Source organism: Crocodylus porosus, unplaced genomic scaffold (assembly GCF_001723895.1).
Source record: "Crocodylus porosus isolate Cpor-Errol unplaced genomic scaffold, CroPor_comp1, whole genome shotgun sequence".
Taxonomy (NCBI): domain Eukaryota; kingdom Metazoa; phylum Chordata; order Crocodylia; family Crocodylidae; genus Crocodylus; species Crocodylus porosus.
In genome coordinates, this window is record NW_017728930.1 from 408,682 (window position 1) to 433,749 (window position 25,068).

Here is a 25,068-nt window from a genome sequence, read left to right on the forward strand (position 1 = left end):
GTTGGAGGCTGGGCCACGCAACGGGCGGCTCCTGGGCTGTGGCAAGCAGGACCTGGGCTTGCACCCAGGGGCTCTCGGCAGCTGCCAAATTTTCAAGCACTCTGGCAAGTTTTTATGCAGATGGGAAATTCTTGAAAATGTTTAACAGAACATAGCAGCGCCCGCCCCTGGCTAGCACGGTTCAGGAGGGGCTGGCCTCTGTGACTTGTGTGGTGGGGCGCGCGTTACAGAGATGCACCTAACTAATTGAGGGCCATTACCAAACGAGCATATTGCCTGCCAATCTAGGGTTGTATTGTTACTGCCTAACCTCACGTGGTATGTTTATCGCATTGCAAGACTGCTGTCAGGAAAGCCACTCTAGGCAAAAACTTAATTAGAACTCCTCGTACAGTGGCCGCAAGATGATTTATTGCTGGCTTTCTATTCTGCTCGCGCTCCACATCTATGTGATTATGCTTTGCGGCGAGGCATTGTTCTTCAGCCTAGGCCCGTGTATTTTGGCCATACATAAAGACTTACGTGTGTTCAGATTTGCCCACATTTCAGAGCTGTTGTACAGTGTCTTGGTGGCTGTGCTGGCACCTCGGCTGAAGCATGGCATGCTGGACTTGCAGGCTTGATGTCACGCCTGCAGTGCTTGCAAAAAACACCCTGTGGCCTCAGCCCCGTGTATGCCCGTTGTGCGGTGGTACAGGGGGTGGGAGCACTGTCTGCCCAGCTGCAATGTAGGGTGGGACTTGCCAAATCAGCTGGGGATGCTCCATGAAAGTCCAGGAAAACTCAGCCTTGGAGCTCCAAGGTGACTCAGCCGTGCTGCTGGTCTAGTGCTGAGGCCTCTCCTTGCTTTTGGCCCAAAGGTGCCCTGACCGCCCTTGCTGCAATTGAAAATCCCCCGAGTCAGCCTGCACATTAAATGGGGATACCAGACCCCCAGTGCTGGTTGCTGCCCCTGCTCTGCCGTGGCCATCGGTCCTCGTCCCCAGCCAGGCACTGGGGAGACTGGGGCACGGAGCGCGCTCTCCCCACCACGCTTCCCGGCACGGCTTTGATGGACTCTTTGCTTTGCGTCTGTATATTTTTTAAATAACGAGCATCTGATGAGAGTCGCACCCCGGCCGGGCAGCTCAGGACCAGGGTGTCAGCTCTCCTGTGATCAGTGCCCTCTCACGGGCGGCTCGGCGTCCTCCTCCCTGCACGTCGTTAGGCGAAGATGACAGCTGCTTCGTTTGTGCTCCCCTCCTCTCCTTCACGCGGGGGTGGGCAGCCCGCCTGCCCAAATCGTTTGTAAGAGCAGTCGAGTTGTCGGGAAGATCTTTCCCCGATTTCTCTTCCGCACTGTGGCTGCTCGAGGTCTCTGCTCTCTCCGGAGGAAAGAGAAGGTGCTTTAATTATTCCTGCCTTCTGGAAACGCCATGGTAATTAGCACTTCTGCAGAGAGCAAGCACTGGCTGGGCTTGTGCAGAGTGCCAAGGAAGCGAGTGCTCCTCGCTTGGTTTTAAGGCAGCCTGACAGGTTGAATTACTCTGTGCTCTGCTGAGGCACCTCTGGGCCCAGGCGGTGAAACAGAAGAAACTTTGGGCAAGAGGAAGGGAAGGCGGAGGCGAAGCGGCTCCAGGAAGGGCGCTGCGGGGCGGCGAGGGTCGGGGTGGGAGCGAGTTGTGCCCAGCGAGGCCGTGCAGAGGCAGCGGGTCGATGGGGTGGCGCTGGAAGGGTCCCCAGCCTGCGCCCTCAGTCGGTCTGGATTCAGGACGCGCTGAGAGGCGTCCAGCGTGGGAGCGGAGCTCCTCCCGCACTGCCCCGAGCCGCAGCGTGGAGAAGGGGAGCGCGGGGCCAGGTGCGTGGCTGGTGCCACACCCAGCTTCTCCAGAGGTGCGGGGCTGGCTTCCCGCCGGTGCAGGAATGGCGAGATGCTTCCTCCGGCCGAGCTGAGGCGTCTCCTCTCGGGAGGGCCAGCTCGGGTGTGGCCAGACCATGCCTGCACGCTGCCTGCTACCACCTGGCCCTGCCACCCTCGTGAGCAGGGGGCAAAACGCCTGGGCTGTTCTTTACTGCTCCATCAGGGGCACGGTGCTGGGGCTGAAGGATGCACCAGCTGACCGAGCTGAGGAGGTGAAGGGGCCAACCTGAGGGCCGAGCTCCCTTGGCTGCAGAAAGGGCCGTGCCCTCCCCACACCCTTGTGCGTGGGGCCCAGGGGACTCGGCCAGGCCTCGGACTGGCCTCTGGTTTTGCCCTGCTCTGCTTGGCACCATGCTCAGAGCTTCCCGCGAGCAGTTTGGGGCAGGGGGTCTCTCGGTCTGGGTTTGTCTGCTGCCTGGCATCCTGCTCCCCGGCCCACTTGCATTTACCCTGGGGCAAATGGGGCAGGACGGCCCTCACCCTGAGTGAGGCACTTCCACAGCAAAGCTCGTTCTGCTCTTGCTTCCAGGGGGGCAATCATAGGAACTGCGGGGGAAGGGAAGGAGCCCATAACCCCGAGCATCCTCCAGACAGTGCCGCTCCAGCACCGCCCGCCTGTGCCTGCCTTTGAGCCGGGATCACGATGAAGTCAGTGGGGAGCAGATGCACAAACGAGACCTGAAAGCGAGCGGGGCTGCATTTACCAGTGCACCCACCCGAGGGGCTTTGTGCTCCAGCTTCCTTGCAGAGGCATGTGCTCCATCCCTCCGCTGGAGCTTTAATGTGCAGCTCTGCTCTGCTGCTGTCATGAAAGCAGCCTGAAGAGGAAGCTTTAAAGCTTTTCTGTGTCACATCCCCTTGCCTGTTGTGAGGAGTGAGGAGCCTTTGAATCCTCTCATTGCTGAGATGTTGCTGGGAGTGAGAGCCAGCCACGGGGCCCTTTGTGCAGGAGTCCTCGGGCGCTTGAAGCCTCTGTGCCATCACAGGCATGGGGCTAAGTGCTGGGGTAGAGCCGAGAAGCCCTGATTCATCCTCCAGGACATGAAACATGCTGAGCCTCTCTGACACGCTTTAGCGCGTGCCTGCAGAGATGCACTTTCCTTCTGAGGGCCAGGCCGGGTCCTCTGGACCAAGCTCTGTGCTGGAGGGGTGCTGCTGAAGCTGGGAGACGTGCTAGGGATGGGCGCCGCACTCTCGTCGTCACGTGTGCAAGCGCTTCCGGGCGGCTTCAGAGAGCTGAAGCCCGGGCCAGAGAGGCTGTTTCTCCCAGTCTGGCAGCCCCAGGGAGGGAGGCAGTGGGTTTCAGTGGGGGAACAGTGCTTTTCGGGGGGAAGGAGGCGGTCTGAGTGCCGAGGCTGCGTGTTAAATGATGCATCGGTGACCTGCATGGGCAGGTACAGCACACCTGCTTGGCTTCTCCATATGCAAAGCCGAGTGGCTGGAATAAGGCATTCAATGAATTTATCAGTGTGTTTTTGAATAAATTATTAAATTTTTTCCTCATTATTCAGCCAGCTTTTAGAACAGGGTGAGTAATTAGTGAATATTCATGAATATGCATGAACTTTGCAATGTTTTTATGAATAAAATATTTCTGAACCGCTGTAGCTGGTTATCAGCGCAGCCTGGGTTAGCTGATGTGTGCTAACTAGCACCTTTGAGAAGCCTCGTCCGCGTGGGGCGCGTGGCCTTGCATGTGGCGTGGCCCGGCAGAGATGAAGCGGAGGTGCTAACGGGGCCAGCTGAAGGCTGCAGCCTTGTCTAGACTGGATTCTCCAGCGGTGGGCGTCAGCATGGCCTAATCTGACAGCTTTACAGGCAGCTCTTCACGGCAGAACACATCAGGTCTGTTTTTAACTTGTGTGGGCTCTTTGCTCACTTGGGTTAAAATAGCAGTGAAGACAGAGCAGCTCGGGTTTTAACTTGGCCTAGCAGCAACCCAATCCCCCGTGGGCTCCCCGAAGGCTTGGAAACCTGCTGCCAGCTTGAATTAAAGCGGAGTTACCTTGCTTCTCTGCTGTTTTAACCTGACAGAGTGAACCAGAGCTGAACACACGTCTCCTGCATCAGCAGTACCCTCCTCCCAGCTTGCTCGGGCCGCAGCGGGTGATGTCTGCACTATGCCGCGAGGGCTGCACGCCTGCCGGTCCTGGGTTTTCCTGTGGCCTGTGTGTTGGCTGGGAATGATGAGCCCCTCCTCTCGCAGCCACGGGGATGTGGCCCGCAGGCCCATGAGCAGCCTCGTCTCCCCACTTCAGAGGGCATGCCGGAGGGGCACGCGCGGCAGCTGGGGGCTGGGGCCAGCCAGGCTCCAATGGCAGCTGTAGCCAATGAATAATTTGTGGCCCATCAGGCTTGAAAGGCTTTTTGGGATGCAGAGCTGGCCCCATCTAGCACCTGCACAGAGGCTGCATGGGGCTGGGAAGGGGATAGGGAGCACTTGCAAAGAGAGGGGCAGACGCTGAGGTCTTGGCCGAGGTAAGAGTGAGGCAGTGCTGGGAACCTGCCCCTCGCCTGGAGCCCAAGGGTCTTGCTCAGTCTCTGCACTCCCGGGCTTGGCCTGTGCATGATGCCAATGTCATGTCGATGAGGGTTGTGGCAGGAGGGACCCAAGGTCTGGCCAGGGCACGTGGGGAGCAACAGTGGGCCGAGGAGACGAGTGCACAGACCAGCTGTGGCGTGTGAGGCCCTGGTCCTGCCTGGCCGCCGGGTGTCCCTGGAGGTGGTTTTGGGGCACGTGGAAATGAGTGGCGATACCGCTTGCAGTAAGAGAAACTTGAGGCGCCCCGGAGATGGGGCCGTGGCGGGTCTCCGAGCAGCGCCCCGCACGCCGGGCAGGTGCGATGCTGCCGATCCCACTTCGTGAGTCACTAACACATTAGCACGTCCTGGCTCACAGGAACCCAAACACCCTTGAGCTGAGAGGAGCATGATTGCAGCGTGGGGCGGTGTCATGCGTCTCTGTGTTGTTGTGTTAGCAAACACCCCGTGTTTCCGTGGGTGTGTGGTCTCGAAATAGAGAGAAACCAGATCAGGCCCCATGCAGCATTATCCCCTGCACTGCATCTGGGGAGTCTCGGGCAGTGGGGACCATCGGGCTGTTTGCTTGAACCCCTTGACACACTTCTTCCACACCCACTCGGGGTCTTTCCAGAGCGCTCGTGGCTGCTTCTCGATGCAGGTGTCGTGTAGTTAGCATTTGGGTCACCAAAACCACTGAACTTCTGGGCACTGGCATAGGGAAGTAGGCCTTGCATGGCCTCTGCCCCAGAGCACGCGCTTGTAGGCCATCGCACTGAAGCGCAGAGGACAGCGTTGGAGCGCAGCCGTTACCTCGTGCCAGGCAGCTAAACACGCAGACAATAATGCTAAACTGGCCCCGGTGGCTATCGTCAGCCTCGCGCGCTGTGAAAGGGAGCTCTTCAGGGGGATTAGAGCTCAGGAACCACTTACTTACGCGCTATTAGTTCATGCACCAGACGTCCCTGCTCCTGTGAAGAGTGCTGTTGAGTGAGCTCTTTGAGGGAGGCTTGTGCTTGCAGCAATCATAATTTATGGTCCGGAGGCAAAATGGGGAAAGGGGAGGGAAGCAATCTTTTTATTCCAAGCTAAATTCAGCTGCAGGAGCTGGTGGTTCTCAAAGCTGCGCAAATCTCCACCGGCAGCGCGCTCGGTCCGTGCCGCGCGCAGGACCACCGTGTTGTCAGCATCGGTTGGCACTGGCCACTTGCTGGCTAAGAGAGGACAGAGCTAGGGTATTATGCAGGCGGCGTAAAGGGCCAACTAGGCCCTGGGTGCACGTCGGAGCAGTGCCGGGGTGCCTGAGGAGCAGAGATTGCTGGCCTTGCCTTGGGGAGGGCTCTGGTTTGCCTGATGCAGGAGGTCAGACCCAGTGAGCAGACAGGTCCAAAGGGACGTGACCCAGCCATCCCCATCCCCGGTGTCTGGGCACCTCGCGCTCATCCCTGCAAGACTTTTTTTTTGCACCGGTCCTGGAAGCACTGCAATACCAGGTCAATGCATGGAATGGATGGAGCACGCTCCGGTTCCACCACCCAATACCAAAAAAATCTGCTCAATGGAGCTCGCCTACGTGGTCACGCTGCTTCCCCTGCCATCCCTGCAAGACCCGCTATGGGGCTGGTTTGGAGAGCAGCTGTAGGAAGTTGCCCCGAGTGACCTGTGTTGGCCAGGGGCCTCCCTGAACCACTGGTCTTGGGCAGAGGGTGACCACGGTGGCTTTGGCTCCTTGCCCTTGGAGAAGGGTGAAAAAGCTCCCCGCGCCGCTCCCCAGTCTCCTGCCCGTGCAGCTCCCCTGCAGTTGGGAGGCGATGCTGTCACCTGCTGGCTCCGGCCCCAGGATGTTTCCCTGAGCAATGTCTCTGTGTTTCCAGAACGGATCATAATATTTCCTAATATGTTACCAGCCAGAGAGGCCGGCCTCTCCCTGCCCCTCCACTCCCACCCTCACCTGCATCACATTAGCTTTGGTGTCATTAAACAAAGCAGCTCTATTTATCTCTATTCTTAAATCTCTAAGTAGGTCAACACACATTTGTCTTGGCTTAATAATTATTGATAAGATGCAGCTGATCACGTGCCTTCTGGAGCCAAGCTCCCGCTCTCTGCTGCGGGGATGATATGAAAGACTCTGCATATGCAAACGCTGCTCTCCTTTATCCCGTCCCTGCCTCAGCGGCTGACAGCTGCTCGTAGGTCAGGCCACTGGTGGGTGCCAGCCCCGCGCAGCTTTGGGGCTGGCTCCCAGCACAGCACCCCGGTTCCTCTGCAGAAATCAGAAACCTGAAGTGCTGCAAGCGTAGGGACAGGCGAGAGCGTCGTCAAACCAGGCAGCCCGTGGCTTTCGTGCCACTGTGGCCGCGCAGAAGCCGTCCTTTCTCTTCCCAACAAGATGGGCTTATTGATCTGTGCAGGACGCTTTAATCTATTCTCTCTATTACGGGTTGTGGGTTGTAGCCCTTGTGAAGCTGAGTGAGAGAGTGCTTCTCCCTCCGAGCCTGCCAGACTCCCGGCTGCTCTAATCGCTGCCCTGCTGTGAGCCCTGACGGTGACGCGGGGCAAGGGGGTGCCACATACGTTTTTCCCTTGCCACCAGCAAACTCTCAAGGGGAACAGAGGGGAATAGCACCATCAGAGATGCAGAGCAGCTCCGCTGAAAGTGGTCACGAAGCTCTGGGCAGGTTCTTGAATGAGAGAAGAACGGCCCGTGTGTGCATGTGTATGTGCACAGACCCCGGTGCGAGCAGGCACGTGTGTGCACGAGCCCAGGGCTGTGCGCTCTTCAGGTGTTGGTTGCTCTGGGTGTCCTACCCGCGCTGTGCGCCAGGCTCTTTGATAAGAGCAGGCACTAGCTCTGCCCAGGAAAAATGCAAGGAATCAGTCTCGCCGCCGACACTTGGGAGCCCGTGACAAGCTGAATTGTGACACAAGTGTCTTTGCTTGGCCAGGGATGAGGAGCCCAGAAGGGGCTCTTCTCTTGGCTTGGACCTGATGGATGTTTTTCCCAAGGGAAGCAAGGAGGGGGACCACAGAGGAGAGAGAAAGCAGGTGTGTGCATGCAAGCGTGTGAGGTTCACAGTAGCAAACTGGAGCCCGGTATGAGCCAAGATCAGTGCCGAGAAGGGAGAGGGTCTAGACGTTTCTATTTTCCCTGCTGGATGCGAACAGGACCTTCTTCCCGCAGGCGAGAGCAATTCCCGCTTCGTACCAGGCGGTAATTTGAATTTCTTCGGCAGGTTTCCATTGCTGTAGAATTAACCTTTTCGCATCTCCACCTCCTCACGGCAGGGAAAAGCTCTGGTTCTTTGTTCACGCTTTTTATGATGCCTGCAAGTCCGCGGGACAGGGGCTCTGGCTGGCTGTGGTACCCACCTGCCACCTTTGGCCAGTCTTCTCTGTAGCAAACGCAGTTTCTGGGCAGAAGCCAGCCGTAGCCGTGGGCTCCCGTTCAGAGGTGTTTTTAACGCCGGCTTCGCTGCGAGGGTCGGAGGATCTGTGAGGACTGCGTTCACGCAGCATCAAGCGCAGCGGCCAGGCTGTGGCCCTGCGCCCTTGTTCGGGTGGTGCCCGAGTTGCTGCGTGTGCGCCACCGGTGTGCACCAGAAACTGCCTGGGGAAAGTTTTGAAACAATTTTCACTCGTCACATCAATCCCCCCCCCCCCGGTTTTCAGTGGACATGGCAGGCTGCACTTCCCGTCCCGAAGTACTGCGGGATTGTCTTGCCTTGGGCAGTCTCTGTCCCTTGGGAGACGCCGTCCCCCTGGAGATGCGATTGCTGTCCATGTGCAGGGTCTGCTCCCAGCCAAGGGCTCCTCTGCGGGCGAGGTGTCATTGTGGCCTTTTCTGAGCTCTCCAGCCCAAGCGGCAACCCTGTGCTTCCGGGCGAGGGCAGGTCCCCGGCTGGCAGGAGAGGTGGCCGGCTCGCTGGAACCATAACTTGGCTCCTGGGTGCCAGCGGCTGTCCTGGGCCTCGGGGTGTGGGCAGCCCCCCCCTTGATTACATTGGGAGTAAACGGCAGTGCACGCTGCAAGGCCAAAGCCAGCGTTTCCCCAGAAGAAAAGCCGCCGTGTAAGCGGGAGCCGAGCCCCACGTGATGGGTTTGGGGAGGCACGAAGCCCGTCTGCCAGGGCGGTCAGTGCCAGGCATGTCAGCGAGGCGACGCTAAACATGGTTTTTGCCTTTCAAGCCTGGTGTGTTTTTTCTCCAGTGGGCAATAGGCTCTGACGACACCTCCCAGCCTGCAGGATTGCAAGGTGTAGGCGCAGAGGAGCGTCGGACGGGACGTGGCAGTCGCCTTCACCCGCCCTGAGCGTGCTGCCACCCGCACGGGCAGGGGAAACCCTGGGATTCATTTGAAGTGGCAGGGGATGCGAGGAGGCTGGGTGGGCCAGAGTGCAATGAGCTGAGCCTCGGTGCGTCGCTGCAGCCCTCAGACGGGACCTGCGGCAAACCCTTAGGGTAACACTCCCGGGCAAAGAGAGGAGCCCCTGAAAAGTGCTGCAAGGTCCAAATCTTCCTGAAAAGTTGGGTACAACATTAGCGAGGTCATGTGCCCTGTGCTCCAGCCACGCCAGACTCCCTGCCTCTCCCCCACCGATTGAGAGAGACTTTATCATAATGCAGCATGAATTTCATTATGTCGTTTGTCTGTGGCTTTCTGAGCCTAAAGATAATTTAATCCAGAAGTGGCTCACAATAGGGAGCAAGGTTTAGTCTGCAAAGCTTAATAACCCCCTTTGGCTGTGATTTATAAAGCAGAGGTTTGGGCCGGGCCGGGGTGACGTGGGTTTGTGCGGACGGTTAGCATGGCTGTTGGCTATACTTAGCATTAGGGGAAGGTACGTGCCTCTGCACCCTTTTTGTCTTGTTAGACAGATTTCATAGCGTGAAATAATGAGCACAGCTGCATCACAAGGTTTGAACAAACCTACTGTGGCTGGAGCGGGCTCAGAGTGAAGATGGTACTCTACACATACATTTTATTTTCCCTATATCTAATCAGGGGAAGATTTACATAGCAAGCTGCAAAAAATCATTACATATGCTGCCAGTGGCCTGCTTAATTAAGATATACAGTTCTCCGGGTAGGAAAAGACGACCTATATTTACTGTATGTAAGAAGACATCTGTCAGCAAGAACTGCTTGTTAGCCCAATGCAGAAATAGGTTTGTCCTGGATTTCAGAGCCCTGAATTGTAACTCTTTTTTTAAGCTTGGATGGTACACAGAGTTAATTTAAAGATGACTATTACTATTATTAACATAGGGAGGGCATATTTAGACTCGCTGTTCTCGAGTAGGAGAAAACCCCGAATGTTGCTGGTAATTTTTCCCCAACAGTTTGCTAAAAACAAACAAACAACAATCCTATTTGGTTTCCACAAAAGAATATGTTCCAGGGTGATCATAAAATAGATTATTTTTAAATCTGCAGATGGTTTCCACATATTCTTCCTCAGCTCACTGCAGCTTTCCACCTCAGTAAACTGGTTTATCATTTAGCCGAGGGCTGTGGAGCAAGCGTTCTGTCGTCTTGTTTCTCTTGTTCGCGTCCTTCCCCTCCTTGCCTTGCTCTTTATTTCCCTTGTTTTTCTCTCCAAAAGGCAGTCGCCGCTCAAATGGGCGCGGAGCCACTGCTTTGATTGCTCACTTGGTAACTCGGTGGGTGAGTGTCGCCGTGTCCCGCTCGCCAGCCCCTTCTGTGCCGCTCTCGAGCTCCCACGAAATAACTCCCCCCCCCCCGCCCAAGATCCCCGGCTGCTGAAGCGGAGCTGCTGCGTCACCCCGGGGTGCGCTCTGCTAAAAGCCGGCCTCTCCCCGATCGCTTCTGTCCCGCACCCGCTTGGCACTGGGCCCGGGTGCCGGCCACCGCCGACTCGTGTGCTCTGCTCAGCAAAAGCCCGGGCATCCGCCGTCGCTCCTGGTGCGGCGCGGCGCCGCGTCTGAGTAACGGCCCTCGCTTGGCCGTTTATTGCTCAGCTGAAGGTAATCAGGAACTTTGGATGGGCTGGATGATATTTAAGATGCGATTTGCACAGCCTCAAAGTCATTGTCAGGGAATTGCAGCTTCTCCAGGTGCCTGACTGGGGTTCTTTTATTCCCCCAGAAAGAAATAAACTCCAGCTTCCTTTTCTCTTCGCTCTCAGATAGGTCAGCATTACGATTATTGCCATTTCGCTGTAGGGCTAAGTGACCACTTGACAATATAAGTGGGGAAAATAATCCCCATGCAACCAGTCCCAGTCTTGCTAGAAATGGTAGTAAAACTCTGGCTGGCTTCAGAGACAGGAGCACTGCTGTGTGCAGGCATTTGCCCTTCAGCTGGTTTTGAAATCCAGGTGCAAGAGGTGTTTTCTCCCATATTCCTAGTCAGTGGAGGCTGCTGACATGTTTGAAATGTGACTGCAGTGGCTGCCATTTAAAAAAAGTGTCTTTCACTGCACGCTTTGTGTTTCCTTTGTTCCTCCCCATCGTCATAGACTCTGACCAGTAAAGGTGTTAGAGTGGTTTTAAAAAGCTTTGATTAAAAAAAAAAACCCCAAAACAGAAACCTCTTGCAAAAATGAAATTTCCACCAAAAAGAACTGGTGCAATGTTCCATCGATGGTATTTTGTACCGAACTGTTTGCTGACTGACAGCCGTTATCAACCAATGACATTTAAAAAATGATTTCTGTCAAAAACTTGGAACAGTAAATTTGCCTGTTGTGAGTCTTGCAAAATGAAGGGAAAAAGCCAAAGTCTTTAGCATTGCTGCAGCCATTTCCCTGTTTCCAAACCAGCGCTGGTCTTGGTAGAATCGAGGGATCTAGGATTAAATGGTTGCACACGGAGAACTTGGGTGCACTGATGGACCTGCAGGTTTTGGCTGTCAGGCGAACGTGCTCCGTCCCACGTCACCCCTTCCCCTGCTCTCCTGTAAAGACTCGCTGCACGAGGACGCTGGTGCGTGTAGTGAGAAGTGACCCTGGTAGTGCTAACTGGTGCATATCGCCATGGGCCCTTGCAGTCAGCAATTGCTCTGGATCCAGGGTTGGGTTTTTTTTGCAAACTCCGTTCAGTCGGGACCCTGTTGAGAAGGGCGATGTAGCAGGCTCACGTTGCTGTCCTGAGCAGCGATGGATTTGGGTCTGTGCTTACGCCCGCTCTGCTGCCGGGCCCCTGCCAGGCCTGTCTGGTGCCCCGCATGGCTCCGCACGCTCCCAGCCTCTCTGCGCCAGGCAGGAGCGAAACGCCCAAGGAAGCGCCTTCCTTTGGGGCCAGCGCCTCAAGGAGCCAGGGAGCGTTCACGGCTCTGAAATGTCGACATTTGCTTCTGGCTGCTCTGAGAGCCTGGGGCAGGGACACGCTCGTGCCCTGCATGTGGGCAGCTCAAGGCACGGGGGGGCCCGGATCTCGGCGGGAGTTTGTGAGCAGCAGCAGAGAGCGGATAATACAAGTCAGCATGGAGCAAGGCTTGCCCTGACATGGGACCCTGCTTGGGCAGAGGCTGACAGATGCCCTGGGCAAGGTACCTGGCTCCCAGTGCTGTGGCAGGCGCGCGGCACCCCTTCCCCGTGCTGCGCACGGTTGCCAGCCCCCCATCTGGAGCATGGCAGGGGGTGCAGGGCCCGCGCTGTCTGGGAAGCAGGATGCCAGTGTGGTGAATGAAGTCTCTGTGTCGCAGGAAGGGTTGTGAAGGAGACTGTTGTCCCCTGTTACCCTGAGGCTGATGAAAATGAGCTGACAGAACAGAGGCTGCATTAGCCTAATTATGGCCATAAACGATACCTCGGTGGTGGATTTGCCATTCTCAGTGACTTCCTGTTTTCAGCTTTGAGATGCAAATTTTTGCACAGTCCTCGATCCAGATTCTCTGCTCATTAGCATGAGCCCTGACTAGCTCCACTTCTGTTTGAAAGAGCTGCTTTCCCCGCGTTTTCAAACCCCTGCGTATGTCGGTGCCTGCGCGTAGACGCGTGCAGCGGTCCAGCGCCAGGGCAGGGAGAAGGGGCCAGGCCAGGTGGGCATGCGCAGGAGGCCGTCGGTCTTCAGGAACAGCGACACTTAATCCGCCGGGGGGTTGCTGTGCCTGCCTTGCAAGCCCTGGCTCAGGCCAGAGCCCTTAGTGCCGGATGCCGCCAGATGTGCGCGGCCGTGAGCCCATCCGCAGAAACGCAGCAGCCCCCTGCGCGACTCTGCCCCGGCTTTGAGGGTCCGGGCAGAGCACACCCGACAAAGCAAGAGCCGCGCGTCTTGCAATCGCTTCCACAGGCGCGGATAGTAAACCTGGGATCAGGAGCCGTTTGTTTTGCCTCCTGCTGGAAAAATGAAGCTCGTCATCACAGAAGGTTAAAAAAATTACCCTAGAAAAATCGTTGTGAAATGAGCGTTACCTCTGTGGATTTTTTTTATGTCTGCCATAATCCGCTTGCATGAGAGCTGCGAGGGGGAGAGGGCCGGCCGTATATCTGGAGCATACGGCACTCTCCGTGCTAAATGTCAGCGTGGTAATACTCAGCTCTCCTTGGGCCTGGAAGTGCAGGTTTTGTTAAGGTAACGGGCGCGGGCATTTCTGGCATTGCCACGGCCAGCGCCCCGCGGGCTCCCCCGAGCCCCGCGTACCTGCGACGGGGCCCCCGTAACTCTGACGGCCCACCCCCCGTCCCCGCCTGGGCACTCCCTTCCCCGCTGCCTCGGTCGTGCCTCCTGGAGGCAACGCTCACGTTGCAGCTGAACCTGCATAGCGAGGACTCAAGTCTCCAAGGAGAGGTCGAGGCCTGTGCTGCCCCGAGCGCTTGCCGTGCCTCAGCAGGGCCTGCCAGAGCCCTCGGGAGCCTCCGCGGGAGAGCCGGGCGGCTCCGAGGAAATCGGGGCTCCGGCTGCTGCCTTCGCGTGGGGCTGGGAACGTCCCCGCGGGGAGGGAAATGCAGCTGCAGCCCTTGCTCCTGGTCGCATGCTGGGGGGGGACGTGGCGGGGATGCGGCCTGTGGCTTGGACGAGGTGAGAGCCAAGCCGTCGCATCCCCGTGCCCCTCTGCTCACGGGTTCCCCTCCCCTGGCCCAGAAGCAGTGGTCAGCCCCGCTGCTGGGATCGTCGAGGGCCCTTCGGGAGCTGAAAAGCAAGATCCCCCCCTGTGCTGAGAGCAGCAGGGTCAGAAGGGCCCAAACCCCGTGTCCAGGGCTGGGGGGGCTCCCACCTCCCTTGTGAAGCGCCGGGCTGGGCAGCCCAGGGTGGGTGCCTCGGCCCTGTCTCATCGCGCTCAGCACTGAAAGGCCGGCGAGGCTCTTGCGGGAGAAGGTGCTTCCCCGCCTCTGATTTAATAGGCACTGGAAGCAAGAAACACGGCGAGTGCGAATCAAATGGCAATGTCAGTCACTGCCGGCCGGTGCCGCGCGGTCCCCCGTGGCTGTAGCTGCGAGGCAGACTCTATTACTGCCGCTCACAAGAACTCCACGTCCATCACTTAACATCCATAATTCACAGGCAGGAAGGCATCATCTTCCTTCCCCCTCCACCGCCCCTTCCCCTCCCTGCCTCCCCCCGTACCCTGGCTTCCCCTCCTCTCACTGGCACATAATGAGTTTGATAAGAAATTGTCTGGTTAACAGGATTAGCCATGGAAATCTCTAGTCCCCTCCTATTCATTTTGTAATGTTTCTCATCCTGTTCTGTAATTTTCTGCTGGTATTAGACGTCTCTGGACCACCTCGGGAGATTAATTCCTGCCTGTTCTTTGATAGCGTGAATGCTGACATACCAGAATGGCGCGTTGTGCAGCTGGAGGTGCCACGCTCTCGTTACGGGGAATTTACATGAAACCCCCATTAACCCGTTCCTGCAGACACCCCGTTCTGGGAGAGTCGCCTCCCTGGAAGTCCGCCCGGCCCAGCCCCGTGGGCGCAGGGTGCGGGGCTCGTCCTGGGGCCTGGCGACGGCACCTGTGCAAGGGAGTTTCTGCCCATAGTTTGTTGCTTGTGTGTGGTGAAAATGGCTTCGTTCCCCGAGCGTCTTTGTATATTAATGGGCTGGCCCAGCAATACCCTGCCACTGTCCCAGGGAGGCTCCTACCCGGGTTTTAGCAGTTCTTCTCTTGCAGAAACCTCCCCCAGCTCTCAGGCGTTGAAACCCAGTGGGCCAAATCCTGCTCTCATTTACATGCCTGTAAACCCAGCGAGTTCTCTGGTGTTACTCTGGATTTATCACTGTGAAGCGGGGCGAGATCGGCCCCCTGGTAAAGGATGACCTTGGATTGCATAACTCCTCCTGATTCCTAGGCGCCCCAGGAAGTTATCGCAGAGATCTCTTAGGATCTGTTTTCCTGAGCTCCCGGGGTTGTCAGTCCTTCCCGGGGAGGTGTAGTGCCCATGGCCAAGTGAAGACGTTGCTCAAAGAGGCTGAGAGGGTGCTCTTGGGCTGAGTTGGCACCACAAGGCGGATGTCGACATCGCTGTGCTTTTGGGAGATGCCAGCCCCTGGATCCACGGGCGGCGTGAAACAGGTGATCGGCTACGCGAGAGCGCCACGTTTCCGGCGCTGTGTGAGGCTGCTTGCATACCCTATCGCTCGCCGCACGCCGAAGCAAAACCCATGGTGCATTTGCATCGTCCGAGCTGAGAAGAGCACACAAGGCACACGATAGATGGCCACAGGATCACGGCATTGATTACTCCTTTGGCTGAAGGATGCCAAGGGTTTTCTCGTGATTTAGACAGGAATTCTTTTTTCCTTTGACAGAAGGGCTGTTAACCCGCATCTCTCCCTTCCCAGAGTGAATCGCTCATCGAATGAGACTTTCTCTGTCTGTTTGGATGCCCTTGGACACATGAGCTTCCCTGGGATGATTTGCCAGCCTTTGGGCAGTGAATCCTTGGGCACAGGCTGTGCCTGAGCAGAGGTTGCTATCGAAGGGCGGGGGTCAGTCGGCAGTGTCCCGTTTTGACGGGGCCCTCAAAGTCCCCTGCCGTTTCCTCGTTGCCCGGGGCCCTTGGGGTTGGATTTCCGGGCTGAGGATTGGGTTTGACAAATTCACTGCTAAACAGTTCTGAATCTCCATGTAAAAAAACCAAACACCCTCAACTTGCTGTGCTCTCGGGGGTGTTTCTGCCGTGAACTTGTTCACGAGTCTGTTTGTGGAAAGTAAACAGCAGAGGGATGAGTGGACAGGCAGAGCCAATTTCCTTTAAAACCTGAACAAACATTTGCAGAACACTTGTTTGTCGAAATTGCCAAGTCCCAGCTCGTTAGCAACTCGCCAGCGGACCCGAAAGGCACAACGTTTCCCGCTGATCGAAAGAAATGTGTTTGCACTGCAGGGCAGCATAATCCGTGGAACTCATTGCCACAAGGTATCACTGAGCTTGGCATGTCCCAAAAAAGGAGGAAAAGGAGTTGGCTGTGGCGAGCCCACGGTGACGTCCAGCGTGGTCCCAAACCGTACGTGCCTTTGGGTCCAGAATCAGAGCCTCCTGCCCCGGGTGCTGGCTGCTGCTGGTCACGGGATGCTGAGTTACCCGATTCCCAGGTCCAACCCAGCCCGTGACCCCCGTGTGTGCGAGCTCGCCAACCCCTGCCATGCCCTGTGGGCCTTCAGATGCTGGCGAATACCTTGGGCACGAGCAGTGCCTGCAGTGGAGGCCCACACTGCCCTGGCAATAGTCACCTTATGGAGAGGCAGCCTGGCTTGCTCTGCCTGAAAGCCCCCGCGGGGGGTGGCGGCTCTGCCACCTGCTTTATCTGCACACAGCGAGCAGAGCCGGATGCGATGCAGGAGCTGAAATACGGCAGCTGGGAGGCTTGTGTTAAGTCTCTTTTACTGTTGTTTGTAGAGGGTGTCTACATGCTGCAGCTCCACTGGCTCTCCCAGGGCCGTAAATCCAGGGGCCAACGCCAGCCCCAACCCTCGGGCTAGCGAGCGTGCAGCAGGCTTCTCAAAAGAGGCCGGGGTCTTGCCATGAGTCCTGCGTGCTGCTTAGAGCCGATTCATTGGAAAATCATTTGTTTCTGAACGGCAGCTTTTGCAGTGTGCAGAAGGGGATTTGCCGAGGGATTAGCACCCGGAGCATGAATCGATGTTCTCCTGTGCAGTGACACCTTGGAGGCCCGACTCGGAGAGGGCAAAACCCTGCTGCGGGAGAGCAGCATTGCAGAGACCAGAGCCTGGGCCCTGAGATGGGCTAATGGCTGGGGGTGGCGGTGGTGCACAGGACCCTTCCTGATGGGGTTTGGGGCCCTTGCCCTGGAAACGGCAAGTAGCAGCCACAGAGCATTGGCCGTGACCCAGACCTGCTGCTGCCAGCTGCTAAAGGCTAGAGGCAGGAGGGGCAAAGCCTGCGGCCCGTGGGTGAGGTGGGCTGGAGGCTTCAAGGAGCCCCCTGATGTCCTGGAGCGTGGCAGGCAGGCAGTGCCCCTTTGCAAGCAGGCCGGGGCGTTCCCTTGGTGGAGCCGCCCGCGGGTGCGGGTGGAGGAGGATGCTGGTGAGGGGTGGCTTGGAGGGAGGAGAAAGCGCAGCCGAGCAGAAAGGATAAAAGGGCCTTTGTCAATAATAGATCTGGTGGTGCCAGCCAAGGAGAGCTGTGCTAATGGGAGACGAAGGGTGACACGAGGCTGTGGGGGGAAGTGGGGCAGGACTAGCCGAGGGGCCAACGGGCCCTGCAGGCGATGCCATGCTCTGGGCCTGGTGATCGCAGGAGAGCCGAGCCCTGCCCTGCCCTGCCCTAGTGCTGAGCGGGCGGCTGGAGGATCCCACATCAGTGCTTGGAGCAGCCCGCCTTGGAGGCTTTGCGAGGCCAGCAGAGCCGGGCCTGCACGGGGGGCAGGGGGTGGGGTGCAGCATCAAGGACGGGGGACCTGTGATGGCACAGGTGCAGTCTGGGCAGCCTTGTGGGACCATGGCAGTGCTGCCTCCTGTCCCAGCAGCTTGGCTGCAGTGCCCAGCCCTGCCCAGGTAGCTGCAATCTGGAGGATGCTCTCGCCCTCTGGGCCCCTGCATCTGGGGCCGGCGGTAGGCAGGGACACTCGCTTTGGAGCAGCAGACGTTTTACCCCCACCGCCTGCGACGATTGCATCCTGTTTGCAAACCTCCCTGCCGGCCTCTTTCTTGTTTCCTCCTCCTCTCTCAGCAAATCCATTTAAATGCAATTCCATTCTTAAAGCCTCTCCTTCATGCATGTCTAATGAATGTCAGGGAGACGCTATTACAATGGTGCGGAGCAGGATCCAATCTTGCAGAGTGTCTACAAGTCATTTGGAGGAAGCCCTGGGAGTGCGCCCAGTTTTATTACAGCATAATTAGAAATAAAATCTTGTTGCAAGAGGAGAATGAGAGATGGGTGTTAATCCTGCTATGGGAGAAGATAGAGTTGTACTTGGAGAGGAGATTAAGGACGGGAGCAGAAAAGCCTTTCATGACGCCCCAACTTTCATCCCAGCTTTTAATTTGCATCTCCCGCTGGCTCAGCAGCACCTCGGCAGCCGTGCCGAGGGGCAGCCCTCCCGAGAGGCGGGGAGGGGGGGGACCCGCGGGGGTGGAGCGCACGCCCCTTGGTTCCCTGCGCCCAGGAGGAAAGCGCCTCTCGGCCTAGGTGGGAAGGACTCGTGCTTGGATCTGCAGCGGGAGGAGGACGGCAGTGAGGTCGGGGTCCCTGCCAGGCGGCTCTGCAAGCTGGGCTGTCTGAGGGCCGAGCAGGGCACAGTGCCCCGGTCTCCTGCCCTGCGGCTGGCCGGGTGCATGCACGGGGGGTTCCCGTCCCAGCCCTGGTGCTTGCGCATGGGAAGGCGGGTCGCTCGGACATCACTGCTGCCTTCCTGGGATTGCCCCGTGGGCACGTGCATCGTAACGTGGGCGCTGTGCTAGCCCGGTGGGGAGGAGGCGCTGGCCGACAGGTTTGCTCGCCTGCCGGCCCAGGAGTGGGGTTGGAGGACAGCAGGCTCATGGCCCGCGAGTGCAGGGTGGGTCTGGGAGGTGGGACCCCATTGGGTCAATGAGCAGACTGGCTGCTGCTTTCCAGGACCTTGGCTCAGGCAAGCCTCGCGGGGTGGAGCTGTGCAGGGGGCAGCAGGGAGGTGGCTCCATGGGGAAGGTGTGGGGAAGCCTCCAGCTCGATCTGCAAGGACAGACGGCTGCTCCAACCTCCCGTGCCCCTCCGAGCTGCGGCGGAGGCTGCTCCCACGGCTCCCTTGAGATGACATTTCTAGGGCACGTTATTCTCCCTCCAGCTGAGCCTGCTCCTCCTGGATGCAGGAGGAAGAGGAAGGCGAGGAGGCCTTCAGCACAAAGCACGACCCATTTACTGAGCTGGGCCTGGTTCCTATGCAGATGCCCAGGAAAGTCGCAGAACCCATGCCTTCAGGGCAATGCAGGACATCTGTGGTGTCTTTGAGAGGGGCAGGGGCCTGCCACCGCCTCACGAGCCCCCGGGGTTATGTCTGCAGGGGCACGGGGCAATAAATCTGTCGGACACTGTGTGATGCTGATTACCTTTGCATTCAGGTCGACGTGCGGCTTCTCTGTGACATCCCCGGGATGGGCAAGTGGGGCTTTCATCTCCCAGTCCATCTGACCTCTCTGCCATAGGTACCTACGGAGCAGCTTGGGCCGTGGCCTTGACCTGCCACCAGTCTAGGAATTAGACTGGCATTGAAGGAGAGCAGGGCCCCGTGCCCAGGCACGGCCCCTGGGTTGGTGGGCTCTCTCCTTCCTGCTTCTGCGGGGGTTTGTATTTGGGATTTGGGCCCTGCAGTGAGAAGCGGGTTGGGTGGTGGGAAAGGGATTAGGCTGAGAGATGCACACAGCATCCAGGCAGTGTTGAGCAGCCCTAGGATGGATCTCGTGGCCTGGATGACGGAGACTCCCTGCTCCGGCCCACACCCGCAATCCCTGGTGCTGCTCAAAATCGCAGGCTTTGTTCCTTGGGGCTTCCCCATGCATGCACACCCTTTGCCTGGGGACTAAATTCATCACTTTTAAAACTGGCTCGAAACATCACCAAGCATTCCTTGGATTTGTCCAGGATGCCTTGGGATGCATCTGCTCCAAGCCCGGCTAATTCATAAATGCTGGCACCTATTGATTCTCCCGCGGCGAAAATAGAATGCGTAAGGAAATATTGGCCCCAGAGCACCAAGGGAAAGTTATCTCATTAGTCTTATGAACTATAAAATGTGCTCTCTCCTGGAGCCCTGACCCCATTGTTTTTATAAATCTATATTGGATAGAGCAGCAACTGGTAACCTATATTGATTGTAATTTTTCTCCTGGAATCAGAAGGCCCCTGGGACTGATACTGTAGTTTCTTGGCCACTCCAGGCTGCGGTGCTGGAAATGGGCTTTGGCAGTGCAGCGAGTCGGCCTGTGCGCGTGGTTCTCCACCACAGCCAGGTTGCGCGGGAGGGCTCCCCTCTAATCCAGTCACCTTCGGTCCCGCATGAGGCTGTCTCTGGCCATCGGCTGTCCAAGCCTCTCCAGAGCTCAGCCAGGCAAGAGGGGCATTGCTCTCGCTGACTTCCCCACCCGCACGCTCCCCTGAAGTCGGTCCAGGATAAGAAGGGATTCCCCTGGCTCCATACAGCTGACCAGATGCATTCATTGCCTTTGATTCCCCTGAATCGAAGGCGGTTGGTGGGAGAGGATGGAGAAGTGGCCAGCTCCACTTGGCTAAGGGACTCTGGGCAAAGGCTGTTCAAAGACGCGCCGAGAGGTGGGGGTCAGCGATAACGAAGACGCCAGCGACAGAACCGGACCTCGAAACAGCAGCGATGGCACCGGCAGTGACAGCAACCAAGACAGGGAAGAAGTGGACAATGTAAACCCCAACAGCGGGGTGAGAACTAAGAGACTGTGTTATGGAAAGGACTGTGGGTGGGTGCGTGGGTTTTAAATGTGTTTTAAGGTTTGTGTAGAAATGCTGATCTGGAATGCTATGTATATATCTCAAGAAATATTTCCCCCCCCCCCCAAAAAAAAAAAAAAAGCCTTTGATTCCCTATGAAGCCTTGGGGGTCTGGCTGCAGCTGGGCCCATCCCAGGAGCTGAGTTTGGAGCAGTGATGTGATCTGGGCTTGCTGGTGTCTTTTCCCAGGTTTTGCCGTTCTCCCCTCGCAGCAGCACTCGCCACTCGTATGATCAGGGGTCAGCAGGGCAGGCCTTATGAGGAGAGGCTACGGGACCTGAACCTGTTTAGCCTCCACAAGAGAAGGTTAAGGGGGGACCTTGTGGCCTGCTACAAACTGGTCAGGGGGGATCAGCAGGTATTGGGGGAGTCCCTGTTCCCCCGTGCGCTGCCAGGAGTGACCAGGAATAACGGTCACAAGCTGGCGGAGGGTAGGTTTAGATTAGCTATTAGGAGGCGCTACTTCACAGTCAGGGCGGCTAGGGCCTGGAACCGGCTTCCAGGGGAAGTGGTGCAGGCTCCTAGCCTGGGGATTTTTAAAAGGAAGTTAGATGAGCACCTTGCCGGGGTCATCTGACCCCGGTGCTCTTTCCTGCCAAGGCAGGGGGTCGGACTAGATGATCTTCCTAGGTCCCTTCCGACTCTAGCTACTATGAAACTATAAGCAGGACCAGGAGCAACGGGGACCTTGCAGGGAGCAAAGAGGGCCAGCGCTTCCCCTGCTTGCAGGCTGCACACACACTGTAATTAGGCAGCCCAGCAGTCCCCATGCAGCTCCTCTAACCAGCATTGTTTTCTGCTAAATTACCTGTCCTGTTTCTAAAACCGGGCGGGGGGCTGCCAAGCTGCCCGGCCCCCACACACAGCACCAAGGCATCTCTCCCGCTGTCTGGTGCAACAGCAGAGCCCCTTGTGCCCAGGGTTGAGTGTTCCTGCTTTTGAGTAATAGCAATACCTGCACCCCCGCTCTCCCTATCGTGCGGAGACGTGCTGGTGCCTCCGGGTATGTCCCCAGGGACTCTGTGTCCAGAGACGGAGCTCACCCTACACCCTGACCCTGGGGGCTGGAGACCCACTTCTGCCTGATTTTGGAAACCTGGGCAGAGCTGGGGGCATGTGCCCTGCTGCCAGCTCCACTATGCAGTAATGAGCTTCCCAGGGCTTGGTGGGCTTGTTACTGAGCACCAGCTCCTGGAGTTATGTGAACTGGGAGACTCTTAGCTTTCATTCTGGAGAGGGTTTTCTAGCCCTTGCAGCAGCAGAGAGGAGCAGCCTAAAGGCTCAGACACCACGATGCAGACACAGAGGACCCAAGCTTTGTGATTTCCATGCAGCTCATCACTCGGGTCCTGTTTCATGACACTAACCCTCACCGTGGGCCTTACTACATACGCTGGTGCCCAGAGCGGGGCTCCAGGGGCTGGGCTCTTTCCAGCCCCTTTCTCCTTGTTCTGCAGAGCATGGCTCCCGGGTCCCCGGAGAGTCTGCTCCAGCTGGATGCGACACCTGAAGCTGGGGTGCTGCGTCGGGGCAGGGCCTGCTCGCGCGGCACGTGAGGGGGTGGCCGTGTTTCCCAGGGTGTCTCTGGGCTTCTGCTGCAGGTGCTGCAGTCCCCCAGGATGGAAAGCTGGAGGCTGGAGAGGTGGCCCCCCCTGCCCTCCTCACTCGTTGCATTTAGGGAGGGTCCCTGTTCCCCGTACCTGGTTGCTGTCCCTGTGTTGAGGCTGAGCTTCCCCAGAGGGGCTCATGGCTCGGTGGGGCGCCTCAGTGGTCTGCATCTCCCCTCCCCAGGGCTCCTGCCTGGCACGGCTGCCTTGCCCCTCTGGCCTGGTGCTCCAGCCTGCCCCTGCCCCAGAGAGCCGGGCCCTTGCGTGGCACCAGCAGGGCTCATCAAGACTGGCGCAGACCAGGGCAGGGTGGTACCGCGCCACCACGGTGCGAGCCTGGATTTGCTGCTGTTTCACATGTGGGGATGTTTTCTTTCCCCTTTGGTCTCCGCATGTTTCTCTTTGCTCTCCGTGGCGGGCGCCCGGCGGGTTCCTCATCCATCCCGCCCGCAGCGGGCCATAATTTGATTCTCATCAAACATGCAGAACCGCTGTTGCAGGAGCCCCTCCGGAGGGTTGAACATAATACCACTGATTTCTGCTCTTACCCTATCTCGCCACGCATCGCGCCCGCTCCCCACAGCCTTTGTTTCTGGAGAAGCAGCACAGTGCCGTTGAAAGCGCTGCTGCAATTAAATATGCACAAAAAATCACGGGGGGACGAGGAGGACGGGCAGGGCTGCGGAGCGGCGCTTTGCAAGATGGAGCAGCTGCGTATCGCCATGGAAACGGCCTCCCCCGGCTGACAATCCCAGTGCAACCAGCATGCCAGGCGCACTGGTTTGCCGGGGAGGCAGAATTCAGGATGCACGTGCAATGCCGGCGCCGTTCTTTTCCCTCGGCCTGCGCTGTGCATCCCGTGGTGGTTCGGAGCTGCCGCGGTTCTGCGCTTGGCTCCCGGTCGTATCATACGTGAGGTGTGCGCTGCAGCCTCGACTTTGCAACGTCCTACCGCGGAGACAAAACAGCACCTGCAGGTTTGGACACATGCACTGGCGACCCCCTCCCCGCCTTTCCTGCCAGGACGGAGACGGAGAGGACCCTGGGTCTGCAGCTTCGCTTGGCAAACTGTGCCCACCACGTGCTCCTTAGTTAGTTTGGTCCTTTGCACGGTTGTCGGTGCCAGGACGGGCTCAGGTGCGTCCCAGAGAGATTGTGCAGGTGGTTGTCCAACCTCTATTTACATCGGCCTTGGAGTCACTTAGATGCATATTAACATTTAAGTAATACCAGCCAGCCGATGCATGGGGAAAGTGCTGCAGGCCTCTCCTCCAGGACCCCCCAGCTCTGCCAGCAGGGCCCATCCCCAAGGACCCTGGCACTTGTGCGCTGCAGTGGATGAGAGCAGAGGAGGGAGCCAGGTGCCGGCTTATCCCCAGCTCTGGAGGGGAGTGGGGCCTAGTGGGAAGTCTGGGAACCGGACCTGGTTCTAGTTTGCGCCTGATGCCCTCGGGGGAACAGCTATTTCTGGCAGCACCGGAGCGGAGCTGGGGGTGCTCCGGCAGGGCTCGGGTGGCTGCTGTGCCGGGGTAGGAAGCCTGCCCTTGGCGCAGACTGCGGGCACGTGCTGGGCTGGCCGCAGGTCTTTGTGCCAGAGGGGAGAGGCCTGGCCGGTTCGGGATGTCCGGTTCCCTCTTGTTACCACGTTTCTGCTGCTGTTGCAGCGCTGGATGCGGTTCTTCCCTCTGCCTCTGTCCAGGACTGCCCAGGCTACGTCCAAGTGAGGTCAAAGCAACCACGTGGGTGACTCCCCACTCCGGAGTCCTGCCCCAGAGACACCCACATTTCAGCAATGAGCAAAGTAGCCCTGATTTCTTTGGGATCTTCTGCAGTCCAAGGTTTCACGTCCCTATTCGAAGCTCTTGGTAGGATGAGAGCAGCTTCCCAATGGGGAAAACGACCTTTAGCCTCCCTCTAAAGTCTTTGCCTTGTCCTCCTTTTCATGCTGCAGCTAGGCTCTTCTCCAAAGGAGGCTTTTACTTATTACTGTTAATTAACATTAATGAATATGAAGAGTGAATGATAATGCTTATGCCTGGCCTGCCAGGGGGAGCAGCTTTACCTGTTAACAACGCCCGCTTTGCCTGCTCAGGGCCCCGAGCCCCGGCTGCGGAGACCTGGCTGCCGCAGGCGCCGTGGTCTCGGCGTGGGTGGCCGTGTTGCCAGCGGCTCCTGCTGACGGGCTTGTGTTGCTCCCTCCCTGCCGTCCTCTGGAATTTCCCCCGGTGCTCAAGTACCAACTTAAGATCTTATTTGTTTGCACGAGCTTCTAAGCAAGTTAAGCTAATTATTAACTCGGCAGGCTGGATTCACTTTTAATTGCAGCGTTCTGCAGAGCACAACGTGGTGGCACAAAGCTCCCCCCTTGCCAGGCCCATCCACCCAGAGCGGGCGGTAGCCGACTCGCCCTGTGCTCTGCCCGCGGCCGTGGGCACGGGCTATCTTCCCGTCAGCTGGGCCTCTGGGGGACGGGCATCAGTTTGCCCGTCATGATGCGGGTGCAAAGGGAAGTGAGCGCAGCAATGGAGCTGGCTGTCCGGGGTGTGGGCATGTGGCTGAGCAAAGGCCACCGCGCCTGCCTCCTTCCCAGTCTTCTCGAACCCGCAGCCCCAGAGGTCTGGCGGAGCCCAGCCCGCTGCTCTTTGTTTCTGCCTTGTGTGCTGGAAGGCAGCTGGTAACCAGGCTCTGCCCTCTCTCATTGTGTCTCCAGAAAATAGGTTTTTTATTACGTCCTACGGGGGCTTGTACATATCGGACGTGCAGAAGGAAGACGCCTTGTCCACCTACCGGTGTATCACCAAGCACAAGTACAGCGGAGAGACGCGCCAGAGCAATGGGGCCAGGCTCTCCGTGTCAGGTAGGTCTTGGGTGTCCCGGTCGGGGCTCCCTGCTTGTCTCTGCCTCGCTGCCCCCGTGGGGGTGTCCGTCACTGTGGCATCTGGACATCGTCCAGGCTGCAGGCCGTGGTGTTGGCCTGCCTCACTGCTGGCTACCCAGCCTAATGTCTGCTCCGCAGAAGGTCTCTTTCATTCAAGTGTCCCCTCGTGGCCACGGGAAGTGGGGCTCAGCATCTCCACCCCACGCTCCCTCCTCTGAGGTGGTGACACTTTAGCGCATGTGTCCCCCGTGCAATGCAGCTCTTCCTCCTTATTGCCCCGGTCACCGCCGAA

At 57.9% G+C, this 25,068-nt stretch overlaps 1 protein-coding gene across 2 annotated transcripts in view; it reads left to right on the forward strand.

The window, feature by feature from the left end:
• The window catches only part of DSCAML1 (DS cell adhesion molecule like 1), a 149,228-nt gene that overhangs the window by 77,392 nt on the left and 46,768 nt on the right, over window positions 1-25,068 (forward strand). For both annotated transcript variants that reach the window (XM_019543083.1, XM_019543084.1), the window contains exon 4: window positions 24,609-24,755. In XM_019543083.1, the coding sequence (XP_019398628.1) occupies window positions 24,609-24,755 (147 nt within the window). The remainder of the gene's footprint in view (window positions 1-24,608; window positions 24,756-25,068) is intronic.